At 43.0% G+C, this 14,032-nt stretch overlaps 3 protein-coding genes across 6 annotated transcripts in view; 1 reads left to right on the plus strand and 2 right to left on the minus strand.

Moving 5' to 3' along the window:
- Positions 1-14,032, minus strand: part of LOC120451268 — a 73,168-nt gene that overhangs the window by 18,561 nt on the left and 40,575 nt on the right. For 2 of the 4 annotated variants that reach the window (XM_039634801.2, XM_039634800.2), the window contains exons 4-8: positions 6,708-6,878; positions 6,493-6,640; positions 4,819-4,946; positions 2,996-3,611; positions 2,130-2,230 (exon numbers count right to left, since the gene is read on the minus strand). In XM_039634801.2, coding sequence (XP_039490735.1) covers positions 2,130-2,230; positions 2,996-3,611; positions 4,819-4,946; positions 6,493-6,640; positions 6,708-6,878 — 1,164 coding nt within the window. The remainder of the gene's footprint in view (positions 1-2,129; positions 2,231-2,995; positions 3,612-4,818; positions 4,947-6,492; positions 6,641-6,707; positions 6,879-14,032) is intronic. The other 2 variants (XM_044006284.1, XM_039634802.2) reach the window with 1 other exon arrangement.
- Positions 8,881-11,961, minus strand: LOC120451269 (trimethyllysine dioxygenase, mitochondrial). The gene is made up of 2 exons (XM_039634805.2): positions 11,742-11,961; positions 8,881-11,684 (listed from the first exon to the last, which is right to left on the minus strand). The coding sequence occupies exons 1-2, from the start codon at positions 11,929-11,931 to the stop codon at positions 10,780-10,782; spliced, it is 1,095 nt and encodes a 364-aa protein (XP_039490739.1). The 5' UTR covers positions 11,932-11,961; the 3' UTR covers positions 8,881-10,779.
- Positions 12,333-13,326, plus strand: LOC120451270 (eukaryotic translation initiation factor 3 subunit G-2). Its single transcript, XM_039634806.2, has one exon. It carries the CDS (start codon positions 12,412-12,414, stop codon positions 13,222-13,224), a length of 813 nt encoding a protein of 270 aa, XP_039490740.1. The 5' UTR covers positions 12,333-12,411; the 3' UTR covers positions 13,225-13,326.

The following is a 14,032-nucleotide window of genomic DNA, read 5'->3' on the forward strand; positions in this document are numbered from 1 at the left end:
TGAAATTTGCGTACGGAGTGTGACGAGTTCTAAGCCGTTAATTCCCACATTGTTTATTTATTTTCTTCTACATTGTTGCTGCTCATAGCCTTACCATATATAAACTACAGCATAAACTGACATTGTTGACGCCATTTTGGAACATTTTAAGCCCTCGAGGCCATTGACAATGTTTATGCTTTGCATTTGAGAATCCAATCGGCAACAATAACAATTCAATTTAAATAACGCAGCTCACTGAAAAGAGTGGCTGAAACACTGCCTTTTGCTCCGATATTTATGCACACACTATCGCCTGAAATTTGGGGCCAAAATCTGATAACACACTATCGCCTGAAATTTGGGGCCAAAATCTGATAACCCCGCCACATTCGGGCTTATTGTTGTGACTGCTTGTGTTGTTAATTTACTGGGCGCCATAAACGTAAATAAGGCAAGCGTCGGTGAGAATGTATGCAAATCGACATGTGTGTGTGCGCCTGACGAGCATAAATAGTTTGCTAATATTTACAGCAATCCCATAGCTCGCCAGCTGCAACAATAGACAAAGCTGTATGCAGAAGTGCATAATGCACAATGCACCATGCTGGCAGGGGAATGGGAAATGGGGAATGGGAATTTACAACTTTGTTCAGCAGATTGCCGAGTGCAGCGAGACGGAAACAAAACGCCATCGATGATGATGGACGGCCATAGTCAAATGGCAAGTGAAATCTGTGGCAATAAATAAAAAAAGGATGCGCAACGCACAATCAAGGGACCAAACCGGGCAGGATGCATTGATTAGGCCATTAACAATTGCAGGCATTCAGTTTTATTGTGTTGGCTGAAATGAGCAATCCTGTAGAAAAAAAAGCATTCCCAATGGGAGAACTTAAAATAAATAGACGCGGAAAACTAATTCAAGGTTGAAAATATCTTGATTTGATAACTACATTATCCTAAGATGTGCTGCTAGTTTATATTTGAATGGCTTCAGATAGGTATTTGCTCAATTATTTAACTAAAGGAATACATATGTTTTGACATCCAATTGAGTCCAAATCGAGTCAAGCTTGTTCGTTTTAACCCTGAGTTTCGTTTTCACGGAGCACCGTCTATATTAATTAGAAGAGAATACCAATAAACCAAAAGCCACGGTGAAGTGCAGGTTCTAGGTCTTGGAATTTGCTCCTTGATGACGCGTTAAGGGGTCGAAATGCTCTTTATGGCACTTGTGTGCTTTGCATCAGGATATGCATGAGACTGTGTGAGTGAGTGTGCTCTGTGTGAGCGTGTCTGTGAGTATCTGTGCATTCATGGAACTGCAACTGATTGCCCTGCAGATAGCCAATGCCATGGAGCAAGCCGCAAACAACAAAGGACGCCTGTTTGCCTGGTCAAAACGCTTGAGTTTGCCAGTTTTGTTTACCTAATAAGCTTTTGAACAAGGAGTGAGTGAGAGGGTTCGATGTGAGACAAAGAGAGAAAGCCTGGTCAGAATGGTGCAATTTGTGCCAGAAAGAGTAAGGGAGGGCGTTCCAGTGGTTTATGGTGCGCTTAAATTCATCTAGCTCCTTGAGGAATACTTACTCACACGCCAATTGTCTAATTTATGACTGAACCCTACGCTTCAATTCTTATTCGCAGTGCATAGATATTTAATTTGAATTAAATGTGACCCAATTAGATACTTGTATACCCTTATTTCACATGCAAATAAAATACTTAACTGAAGCTTAAAGAATTAAAATAGAACAAATAAATAAAAATAAATTACCACAGATTTTTTAAAAAAAATTATGTTTGTTTAACAAAAGGTTTTACAAATACACATCTTAATAGATTCCCAAAAATAATATAATATGGTCAAAAATTATATAGTTTTAATCTTATTATAATAATATATCATGATTCTAAGTCAGAAATTCGACCACTTTTAAATCGATAAATCAAACAAGGTTACACATCCTTTTATCCTCTAATCTGTCAATAGACCTGCCCATAGTCCTGACTTCAATACATATATGCCTACCCGTAAATACCAATACATAATTTAGCAGAAATCGCTTTCATATTTATTTCAAAGTGCCGGGGGCGTGCGGATTAAATTACAGGGCAACCTGACTAAGTGCAATTAGTGAACTCACCTCGCTCGTCCATGGAGGGTCCTGTGTAGGTGCGGTGGGTTATATCGCTGCCGGCGACTAAATCGCCGAGTGGTGCTGTTTTGTGCATTTTGGTGCCAGTGCTGAATAAATTGCAGAGTTGTACAGATAATTAAGTGCAAATTACCAAACACAGTGCTCATAGTGCTGGTGTGTGGGGGAAGGGGAGTTGGGGTAAACTGAACAACAAAATGCATAAGTAGATTTAGCAAATTACATAAATCTTGTTTGTTACGGAAAGAAACTGACTCAAGGTGTGCATTAATCGGCTTAGGGCATTACGAATAAAATGGCCAATTACCAGGCCAAGAGGAGCCGAAGGTTATGACCCCCATTTTCAATGGACTTCCAAATGTTTGGCTGCTTGGATGCTCAGCTAGCTGGCAGGCATTACACATTAATTCTGTGTCCAGCTAGGACTGCCCAACTCACTGGGTTATTCACGAAGATGAAATGCATTAAAATCAGATTATATAAATGCTCGACAAGTGCCCAGGGAAACGATTAGTACGAGTACTCGAAGTTTGCTTGTTTACTTGCTGCCAGCAGCTGGACTTATTCATTAGTTGGCTTTTTAACCGGAAATTGTGGTATACCCAAGTGAGTCAATTATTTTAAAAGCTTTTTGCATAAACTTTTCAGCTCCTCGGTGGTTAAGAGTAGAGTTAATGAAAGGCTACATATGGAAGGCTGGATTCTAGGGGTCTCTGGCAATCACACGCATGTGTATGTGTGTGCGGGCTCTAAACTTTCTGAAAAAGTTGCCAGTCGAAGATGCCAACTTAAGTCAGTCCAGATGGGGGAAAGGCAGGAAAGGAACTTTTCCAACTTGGCCACCAGCGGCATACTTAGGTGGGCTGGGAATCGTGGGTGCGGCAACCGGAAGTCCAGATCCCGTCGTCGAGCTCTGATCGCCGTGGCTGTAGAAGGTGTGCGAGTGTGGGTGTGAGTGGGAGTGCGGCCCGGCATCCACCACCACCACCACGTCGTGGTCCAGCTCGGCATTGTGGTGGTGCACGGTAACTGGCGGCGGCTTCTTGTTGGCCACCACCTCCACCACCACGTCGTCGTCGTCGTCCAGAGTGTGCGGACTGTGTGAGGCCAGGACCAGAGGATTGTTGATGCCCCACGACGGCGGATGCAGGTAGTGCGGGTAATTCGAATAAATCTCGGCTCGTATGCGGTCATCATAGTCGTCGTCCTCCTCCTCCTCGTCCTCGTCCTCATCCCCATGGCCGCCGGGATCCTCGTCCTCAGCCTCGTTGCCCTCGTCCTCCGGATCCTTCAATCCGTTGGGTTCGTCGTGGTACTCGATATTGTTGGTCATGAGCTCCGTGCCATTCATGCCATGGTGCCTCTGCCTCGGCTTGGGCTTGGATTTCGCTTTGGGTTTTGGTCGCGGCTTTGCCTTCGGCCTCGGCTGCTTCAATTTCGGCAGCCCGTTGGGGAAAAATATTAGTCTATCTGAAAGGGGTTTCGGCAAAAGTGGAAGATGGGACGTGGGAAGTGTTGGACGGTGCGTGCGTGCGGAAGAATAGAGAAGAACATTTAGTGCCGGTGTGGTGCAAATTGTTGCTATTATACCAAGTGTGCCACAGTGTGTGTGTGTGGGTATTTAATTAGTGCAATTAGTGTGTACTTGTATAATAAAATTTAGCGAAACGAGAGGATGGGGATCATTGTGCTCTGGGGTGCTGTTAATCCATTAGTGCAGGTGGTCGGGTGAAGTGGAAAATGAAATTATGCTTTAAAGAGTTGTTTTTTTTCGGTGGTCTGGCGTGGGTTTGAAATCAAAGCTGTGAACTAACCGATGTTATTATGCTAGCCCTAGTCCTGCACATGGAGTAGTAGTTGTTAGTATAGCTTGATCTAGCGATAGTCTTATATCTACGGTTAGAGAGATAGTAAGTTCTAGATGTAGTGTTCTTGGGTGCAATCAATCTAAAGCACGGACTCAGTTCGCTGGGTGGCAGTTAACTTTAGCGAGTGACTGTATGTTTAATGGGCTGATAGCTTACAGCTACAACAAACTTGGTTATGTGACAGATAGAGAAAGAGAGATAGAGCGAGATAGAGAGAGAGGTAGAAAGAGATAGCACGGCAGCTTTGGTTTACATTGATATACATTCGTATACGTGATATTTAGGATTACTGATAGCATTGCTAATGTTCGTACAGTATGATATATATTGGATATAGGCATATTGATTACTGTTTACTGATCGCAGAACATGGGTTTCATTTCGGATTTTCTCTAGTTGGTTTTGATGCAGAAGCGTGCGATAGTTTAGTTTCTGGTTTTTGTTTAGGTTACTTAAATGGTTAGGCTAGTTTCGGGATTGAGCGTTTCACAAAATTACAATAACGAAATGAATTCAAGGAACGGAAAATGAACTCAAGAGTCAGTTAAGAACGAACCAAATCGTTTCGTTATAGGCAGGTAAAGGTGATCTTCATTTAGAATACCATAGGGTTGACAGAGAAATAGAGACACATAAGAACAGAGGACAATGAAAATAAAATCTATATAGTTTATCAACGATTTTCAAAGCATTCGCTTTTTGTTTTTACTCTCAGCTGTTTGTGTTGTTGCTTGTTGTAGTTTTTATTGGTTGTTATAGTTGTTTCTGAAGTCACGGTCAAGGGTTCAGCCTCGTCAGTCGAAACTTACCCACGCACGGATTGTGATTAACAATATTAAAGATACGATCACAGCGCTTTTTCATATGGTTGTTCGGGCAGATGCATCCGAACATGGGCGACAGCCGCAGATTGGTCCAGGAGTCGTGGCAGGCGTCCCTGAAACGAGAAGGAAGAAAGTCCTTATTAAACACTCATTCCACCCCAATCGGGTTAAGTCATCACGGGCTTGCGAGTCCCGGCTAATTGAATTCATTTCGAGTTCCTAGCCGCCGCAACCGAAGCCGCATCGCCGGCGACTTCCGTTCGGGGCATGCAAAGTTTAAAATTGCCAATTACATCAAAAATGCATGTGCACAGTAAGAAACAGGATTTAAATGTTTAGACAATGTGGAACCAATAAATGGTAAAATTCAAGCCCTTTTTTTTCAAAGCGACGACAATTGTTTGCGCCTATTTTATATAATTTTTGAATGCCGATTTGTTTGTTTAATTTTATTAAAAGGCCTTAGCCTTTTCTCGAATATTCTATACATTAAAAATGTACCTTAAGCCCTACATTTTCCAAGTGTACCCACACGGCGCTGCAATTAATATTTTATCGCATAGGTGGATCTCAACCCGAACCAAAAACCCGAACCAAAAACCCGCAGCCAGAATGCCTGGCATGCGTGCGGAAAGTTTTAGGCTGGTTTGAGGGATGAAGTGGAAGTGGAGAACTTTAAGACCAAGTTGGAAAGTCTGCACCAAAGTCAACTCCCAGCTCTCACTCCGCCCGCCACCCAACTCCCAAGTGCCGCCGCAAAAAGTCATTTCGAGTTATTAAAACATTCAGAACGTTTGTATTCAAGTGTATCGAGGCAACGAGCCATCGAGCTACGAGGCAAGGAGCCAGGCGAGTCCTGGCAAAAAGGAAATCGCGTCAGTAAGGATATGTGATGGCTAAAGGAAGCAGCGAGATGCCGGCAAGCAGGAAGTTTCATTTCGCCTTCTGTTCGCTCAACTTGACTCCTGTTTACGCTGCTGTCTGCTTTTTGCTTTCTGTGCTGTGTGCGTTGTGTTTTTGCCAATAAACGCGAGTATTGAATGTTGCAAGGTGGCTGGTGGTTCTTCCCCTTTTTCAGCCAGGGTGAGAGAACACGTGGGTACACTCAATCTTCTCCACTTTTTGTCGATTGCCAATGCAAATTGCATTTGCCGTTAACCATTAAGCGGCACAATCACGTTGCACCATGGAGCAAATCAATTTTCTTATTAAGGCAAACACGTTTAAATTTAATTTGCATTATCAGAATTGGCTCTTGGTAGTGGACTTCGATTTTCCATTTTCATAATTTGACATATATTTTAATAGTAATGGTCTGGCTCGTGTCATTAAATAAAGCTTTCAATTTGTTATAAGCGCTCTTTGGTTAAATTTTCTACGTTTCACTATGAAATTGGGCCACTATCTAATTATCCCTCGTTCGGCAGTTTACGAAAAGCTGGCAATATCCATTTGAATTTTATAAGGATATGCATTTTTAAAAGTGGCTAATAGAAAAACGTTAATATGTTTTTAAGCGTTTTTTCTTTGCAACTTTACTCTACTGTTAAGAAAAGAGATGTCTTACATTAACTTGGTAAAGACAGGATAATTAGTTTGTATAAGTTATAAAATGAAGTATATATGAAAGCGTGGCACATTTTTCAAGACATGGCTTACCTGTTCTCCATTTTGCACTTGTTGTCGCGCACTTTGCAATGCGTTTTGAAGTCCTCGAAGAGCTTTAGACATTTCCGTTCCTGTTGGCAGACGGAAAGTGCATGGTTGCAAGTTGGTAGGGCATCAATGGGGTACGGATCCTTTTCGGCTGCATAATGGATATGAAAAGTCGGTTAAAAACCTTTAATTTTTTAAGAAAGTTCCTTCAGACGCACCTTTCTTCAGCACAAATCCGCACGGATGATCGAAGAGAAAGTCCCGAAAGTGATTGCAGTCGGGATCCATTCCGGGCTCCTTGCACAGGCAGGTGGGCCGGAAGAACTGGAAGGCCTGCAGGGTGCGCAGGGCAGCCTGGCACTTGGTCACCGTCACCGTGCTGCAGGACACTGCAAATGGGAGAAGTGGGAGAAAGGGTATTGAGTACTACATGGTGTCACAAGTGAGTGGCAGTTGTATCCATTTCGGGATTGGGCGGATATGCTTAATGATCTATAAATGGTAGCAGTGCTTAAACTTTGACATCACATGTCGTGCTGTATCATTTTTGGTTCTGCACATCGATTACCAGCTGTATAAATGGCTACACTTTAGAAATAATAGTAGCACAACTCAAAACGGCATTAAAATATAATTAAATGTCGTTTTATTAGCTTGTTTAAGCGTTGTGTTGGTAAGGTAAAATTGTATGATTTCTTAACTTTTTTCCATTCTATATGAATGGGTATTTATCTTTTTTTTCATAGTATTTATGCTTGCGTAAATTAAATTATTAAGACTGTTTAATTTGCTTTAAGTTATAAAACCAGTTTGGATGTTGGAACAGCTTTTAGAATTTGCAATGCCATTAGTAAATAAATTATTTAGAATGTATTCAGTTAACAACTATCGAAGCCTCAAAAACTTTCCGTATAGTTCAGCTACTTTGGATGTTTTTTGAATAAATTAAGATATTTAGCAATACCAATACAAGCCGCTAGGTGGGGCTAGTGTGCAATCCCGGAAACAGTCGCTCTCCTTTTTAGCATATTTTCATCTCTGACGCCCTTTCAATTTCTGAGTAGCGGGTATCAGATAGTCGTGGAGCATAAATGTTTTCTTTCAGTGCAGGTTCGGGCCATGACAGTTGTTATAAATGGCAACGAGACAACTACTAACCAGACACATGTCATAATAAAATCCGAAAGGGAGGTTCCAACAACTGCTATATGAATAATTGAGTCTGCAAACAAAACGGTCGATTTAAGCGCCCAATGAAGCGATGCGCAGGGAGCGTGGTCGGGATAATATTTTATAACATAATAAATTATGTGTAGCACATAGACGCTACGGTGTGTGGGTCTGTGACAGCTTATTTGAGCATATGACAACCACTACTGCACACTGCTCCAACTGCTGCGTCAAACAAAAGGCAAACATCTGTTGGCCATCTATTGTCCTTTTGGCCATAAAACATAAGCCCTACTAATAAACCCGGCTACGCCAACACTTCACAAACACGGACAGCAGAGCAGGAGAGGCACACACACTCATTGGGCAGAGGAAGGGATAGGGACCCGTTTGGCTCGTCATAAGCCGTAAAATCGCCAAAAAGCAAAACAAGCAAACTGCCGGACAATGGGAGACTCCCATACGGACTCCTATCCGGCATAATGGGAAGCGAGTAGGGGTGTTAGTGGTGGCCACCACGCCATGTGGTGCACGTCACTCAACTGACCCGAACCAAACCAAACTGAGCCCCCTTCCGGTGACCCCTGTGATTGCCCTACGACCCATCCAATAACGCCCTTGTCCCATGCAGACCGGACATGATTATTTGCTAGTTGAACATAAAGTTGATTCTGCGAAGGGGAGTTCGTTGGAGCTGGAAGTTGGACGGCACACACGCACACTTCGAAACACTGACATAGACTGCGCAACAAGTGACATTTTTCCCAGGCATCCATCATTTTTATGCCCCTTGCTGCCGCACAGTTTTATTTTTTCGTGTCGATGTCCTTTCGGTTTTTTGGATTTGGGGATTTTCGGGGTCCCATGTGGTGTCAATTAAAACTCGTTGGCTGCGTATCAAAGGGAAACGCGGCGTGTTTACGCCTGGAACATGGAAATGGAAAATGCTGCTTTGAAAGCAAACAAGAATAAAATCCTAAAATTAGAGCATTTAAAAACAAAATTAGTTGTGATCTTTGAACAACTCTTTCTGTGATTCATCTTTGATAATGAAAGCTATAGTTTATGGTTTTCGTAGGGGATTTTCATTTATGTTCGTAGTGTGTTTTCCATGTAAGATAAGGAAAACGAATTATGAGGGCACACAATAGTATCATAAGGTATAAACAATACCTACAAATACAAGAAGGAGGCGACTGACAAAACTTATTTCCGTAAATAACTCAGCATGCTCTCAAGCATATACAGTTGTATTAAGATTATATACTTTATATTTGCTTTCTTTCTCTCCGTGTGGTAACTGCGTTTAATGGGTGGCCGGCTAACTAGATGCCACTCGCTAGGGCCGCAGGTCCTGGCCATCGGTTATTCTTGGTTAGTGGCACCTGGCTTTGGTTTCGTCATCGCATGCTGGGTGGCCATAAAAAATAAAGCCAAGGCGAGTGGTTTTTATGCTTCGTCGCCATCGAGCGACGCCATTTGCTGTTGTGTTTTTTCCTCTTTTTTTCGTTTAAAGTGACGCCGCCATTGCCCTTGCCTTTTACTGTTATTGTTAAGTCCTCAATTCGTTTTTATTCGAAACGCGTTTCCGGTTGTTGAGTTGGTCGCTGAATTGGTTCAATGATTTCTTTGTTTGTTTGTTGCTGCCACCTGACTGTGTGTGCTCGCCATTTTTCGCTGCCGTGTTTTATTTGATTTTAGTTTGATATTTGTTTTTGCTGCCCTGGCCCGGCCATTGTTTTTATTATACTTTGGCTTTTTATGGCGTCTGTAGGTGAAATTTATGAGTCATTTATTAAGTTTAGCTGCCATTCAAGGGCGTATAAATTATGATCGAACATATTAATTACGAGAAAGTCAAGCAGGCACTTTGTGTTTGAACTATTTCGGCCGGAATGTCCTGTTTCCTGTTCCGTGTGTGTCATATGTGTGTTTCATGTGTGTGTCCTTTGTGCTCATGTCCATGCTCATGTCCGTGGTGCTTGTTGGTTTTATTGAACCATCGACAAGTGCCCCGGTGGCTCAAAGTGAGTGCAGCGTTTTAAAACGGAAGTGGAATGCCGAAAAGTATGCGATGCAAAGGCACGACTGCTGCGCTGCAACTTCCGACGAAGGAAAAGCGAGCAAAAATATATTTATCGCCCAGCTGGGGCATCGAAGCTGCTTTTAAAGGCTTTTCCCGGTCGTGCCCGCGCATATGAGAGCTGGGTGAAATACGGCAAAAGCGGGCGGGAAAACCTGCATGAAATGCAATTATCATAAATATTCAGACACTGTACGTTCGCCGTTTGCCGGATCTCTTTAAGGCACATCCATATTTGGAGGACATTTAAAGGACTGTAGCGCGACAGCCATTAACCTGCACAGCCAACAAAAAGTAATTTCACTTTTAAATGAAAAAGTTCAAAGTGCGTTTGTTTATGCCAAACACACACTCGCACACAAATACAGAAAACCCACATGAGACGCTGGCCATAAAAACAAATGCCAAATGATTTTTGTTGCCGCTTTTCCGTTAGCGATCCACCTCCCCTATGACAAAAATTAGACGCTGGCCAGCAATGTAATCGTAACTTTTTATTACGATGCGTTAGCATTTGCAATCGAAATTGAATTGGAGTGGGACTCGGTTCAGAAAAAAATGTGCTTGAACAATTTGGACGAATTTTTTCTTCTCACAGAGCTAGACTCCCAATTTCCTGGATAATGTATAATATTCCAAAGAAATGTTCCGTTTTTGCTTATGCATCGCTGTGAAGGAGTCATTAACGAACATATAATATATATATATTCTTGATCAGTTTCAATAGCCGAATCAATATATCCAAGTTCGTATATCCGTTTTTACATAAACTAGTCTCTCAAATATAGCTTTTCCATTGTGGAAAGTATGTAATTCAGAATGGACCACAAATCATATAGCTGCCACAGGAATAGTCCGGAACATTAATTAGAAATTATAGAAAATAAATCGTAGTTCATTTGTTTCTGATCATAAATGTAATAAATTGTATATCAATTATTTGCTAGCCTACTAACTAGCTTCCTTGTTTTAACAAAAATTACCGAATATTCGCGGTTGTCATTCTTCTGGTAATGACTTTTTATTAAACGAAACTTTCAGTCAATAATTCCCAACACTCGAGCCTTGCTGAGAAAATCTGTGCGCTGAACATAAGAACCGGACATGGTGCGACTTCCTGTATAAGCCTCACGACCATGGAGCACTCTCCAGTTGTCGAAGAGCACAATGCTGCCGGGGAATAGCTTCAGAGCCCACTGCTGTTCCTTATCCCTAACAATCAGCAAAAGCTGGCGAAGGCTCTCGTAGAACTCGGCCATCTCGGATTGGGGGATGGTATTAAACACAGCGCGATCGTATACATTCAGCCTGAGTTGAACAAAGTCCTGAGTCAGTGGATCCACCTGTATAATGGGGGCAGTGTGGCGGTGGTTCTGCCCTTTTTCCAGATACTCTCCAGGAACTTGTACCCTGCACAGTACATCATATGCGGCTGGATACCGGCGTTTCAGTTCGTTAACCACATGCAGACCATCCGCAAAGAAGTTTTCGCCACCTGATCCCGAGTGCTCGATGCAATGCAGAGCCTGTAATCCGGCTGCATCGCTGAAATAGGTATTATCCGTATGGGAACCCAGATGAAGCTTGGTGTAAGCGGTATCCGCGTGATCGGGGTTATCGCTGAAAGTCCACATCTCGCCAAAGAACGTTTTCATAAGGGGAAAAACTCGTCGCAGAGCCAACTCTGTCATATTTGCAGTGGGGGCCACATCATCGATAAAGACAATGCCGTACCGGACAAGAGATTCAACCAGCGACCTGACTTCATTATCACTGGAAACCAGCTGGGGCAATGAGAATCGTAAGTGCCGCTCGTTTTGCAAGATAATGCTGCGATTCCAGGGTGTCAGATTAGTGGACTTTGATCGCCGACCTATCAAGCTCTCCAGCTGGGAGTCAAAGATGAAGTCAAGGTCATAGCTCGACTGGTGAGCATCACTCCCTAAAATTGCAGCCAAATTAAATCAAGGCTAGGTTCACTTTATATCTTTTTTCTTACAATGCACTTGTAGATTCAACCCATCGTACTTGACATTCAGCGGCATCACATTAGCTGGTAGATCTAACACATCGTATCGCCTCTGATTTGTTTCCAAATTTAGGCACTCCCCACATCGACAATGATCACGAAGCCAAAACTCATTAATTTCTATTAATTGGTTGGTTTTCGGGTGCTTCAAAAGCATCATGTTAATGTCAATAGAACAACCGACAGATTAGAGGAGTGAAAGTGAACTAACAGCTTGAACGCTGATTAAGTTTCAGCTTGGTCTCAATTGGACTCTTATCAATGGGAGAGCGATTCTTTGCGCTCTTGTTTAAGCCAGAGATAAGAACTTATTTGTTTACTGAATGATTACAATAAAATAATGAATATTATTGAGCACTGCATATGATCTAAAAATTTATATTAACCAAATTGATTTAGACTTGGTAAGTTTCAGCTGCAATGTAATCGTATTGCAGCAAGCACGAGATTTTTATTAAAAAACCATTTTTAAGCACATGCATAATTTACAAATTCAAATTCGAATTAGATAAAGGGATTTCTCAAACAAATCCCATCGCAACAGGCTAACCTGTACGTTTCTAGTAACATTCAAGTGGTGATTTTTTTATCTCTAAGTTTTTGTCTCATTTCGGACCGGTTGTGTGGAAAATCGTAGAAAATGAAAGCTTTCAATACTTCCTGGGCCGATGAGGTGGATGCGGACTATGTAGATGGACTGCCTCCTTCTAATGAGTACATCGAGGGCGACTACAAGTACGTGACGGAGTATAAGTTCAACGACGATGGTAAGAAGGTAAAAGTGGTGCGCACCTTCAAGATCGAGAAGCAGATTGTTCCAAGGGCTGTGGCTCGTCGCCGCAGCTGGGTAAAGTTTGGGGATTCCCGCTTGGACAAGCCCGGACCCAATTCCCAGACGACCATGGCCTCCGAGGAGATCTTTATGCAGTTCATCGGCTCCAAAGAGTTCGACCAGACCCACGAAACCCAACTGGATCCCGGCAAGAACATCGCCAAGTGCCGCATTTGCAACGGCGAGCACTGGAGTGTCAATTGCCCCTACAAGGGCACCTCGATGGACAGCAAGACCATGATGGAAACCAAGGCCAATGCCGCTGCAGCTGCCGCTATAAGTGATCCCAGCAAGACGGGAAAATACGTACCGCCCTTCATGAAGGACGGCGGAGGCGGCAAAAATTGGGGACGCGGACGGGAACGGGACGATTCGTCGGCGGTTCGCATCTCAAACCTATCGGAATCCATGACCGAGGCTGATCTCGAGGAGCTGGTGAAGAAAATCGGACCACACACCAAGATGTATTTGGCGCGCGAAAAGAACACCGGCCTCTGCAAGGGATTCGCCTATGTGCACTTCAAGTTCCGTCAGGATGCAGCTGCTGCCATTGAAGTCCTTAATGGCCACGGCTACGACCACTTGATCCTCTGCGTCGAGTGGTCCAAGCCTCAGCCGTAATGGGTGTAGCCTTGTGTATTCAATTCCCTGCTTTTTCGAGAACGGAAATGAGCTGCGGTGGCAAGGAAACCAAAATAAAATACAGGTACACCCTGAAAAATATACGGCAACTTTCATTTTTGAACTCTTTGCAAACATTCTTCAGCACTTACAAAAGAACTTACTATACTTTGCAAGCCAAGGGTAATTACACATAAACATAGAAACAGACTCACCATAAACTTATCCTAGTATATTTTTTGCAATTTATATTGCATTAAGCTATAGTTGTTTTGACAAGCAAGAGAAAATGGGAAAAAGAAAGTCCTCAATAACGTTCATGCAGTCATATTCAGTTGGGACAACTCCATTTTCAAGTTGATATACACTTCGACCTCCAATGTTGATTCTTTTTCTGAGTGCATGAAAGAGAAAGCTCGCCTTGAGCGAACTAAAGCCGATAATGCTCCGTTTTAAATGCGATTTTTTCGCCGTGCTGCTCCGCAGCCGCTCAAAGGTGAAAGCCACTTAAATGGAAGCCAACGTGGTGCCGGATGATGATGGCATGGCGTTCCGTGGAGCTCTGCAGCTCTGTTGCTCTGGAACTGAGAAATGCCACAAGACGCTAGCCGGACCGAATGAACATTAATAATTAAATATAAGAGCGGACTTCGCCCCGAGTATCGTGAGCATGAGTTCCCCGGAACGGGGCGCAAACTACGCGACCATGACGATGAACCGGGAATGAGTGGTCGGTGGATAGTGCTTGAGGAAAAGTCCTGGCTTAGATAGACATTCTGAATGAGGGGCGGATCAAAGCCAGGCACAA

Source organism: Drosophila santomea, chromosome 3R, assembly GCF_016746245.2.
Source record: "Drosophila santomea strain STO CAGO 1482 chromosome 3R, Prin_Dsan_1.1, whole genome shotgun sequence".
Lineage (NCBI taxonomy): Eukaryota > Metazoa > Arthropoda > Insecta > Diptera > Drosophilidae > Drosophila > Drosophila santomea.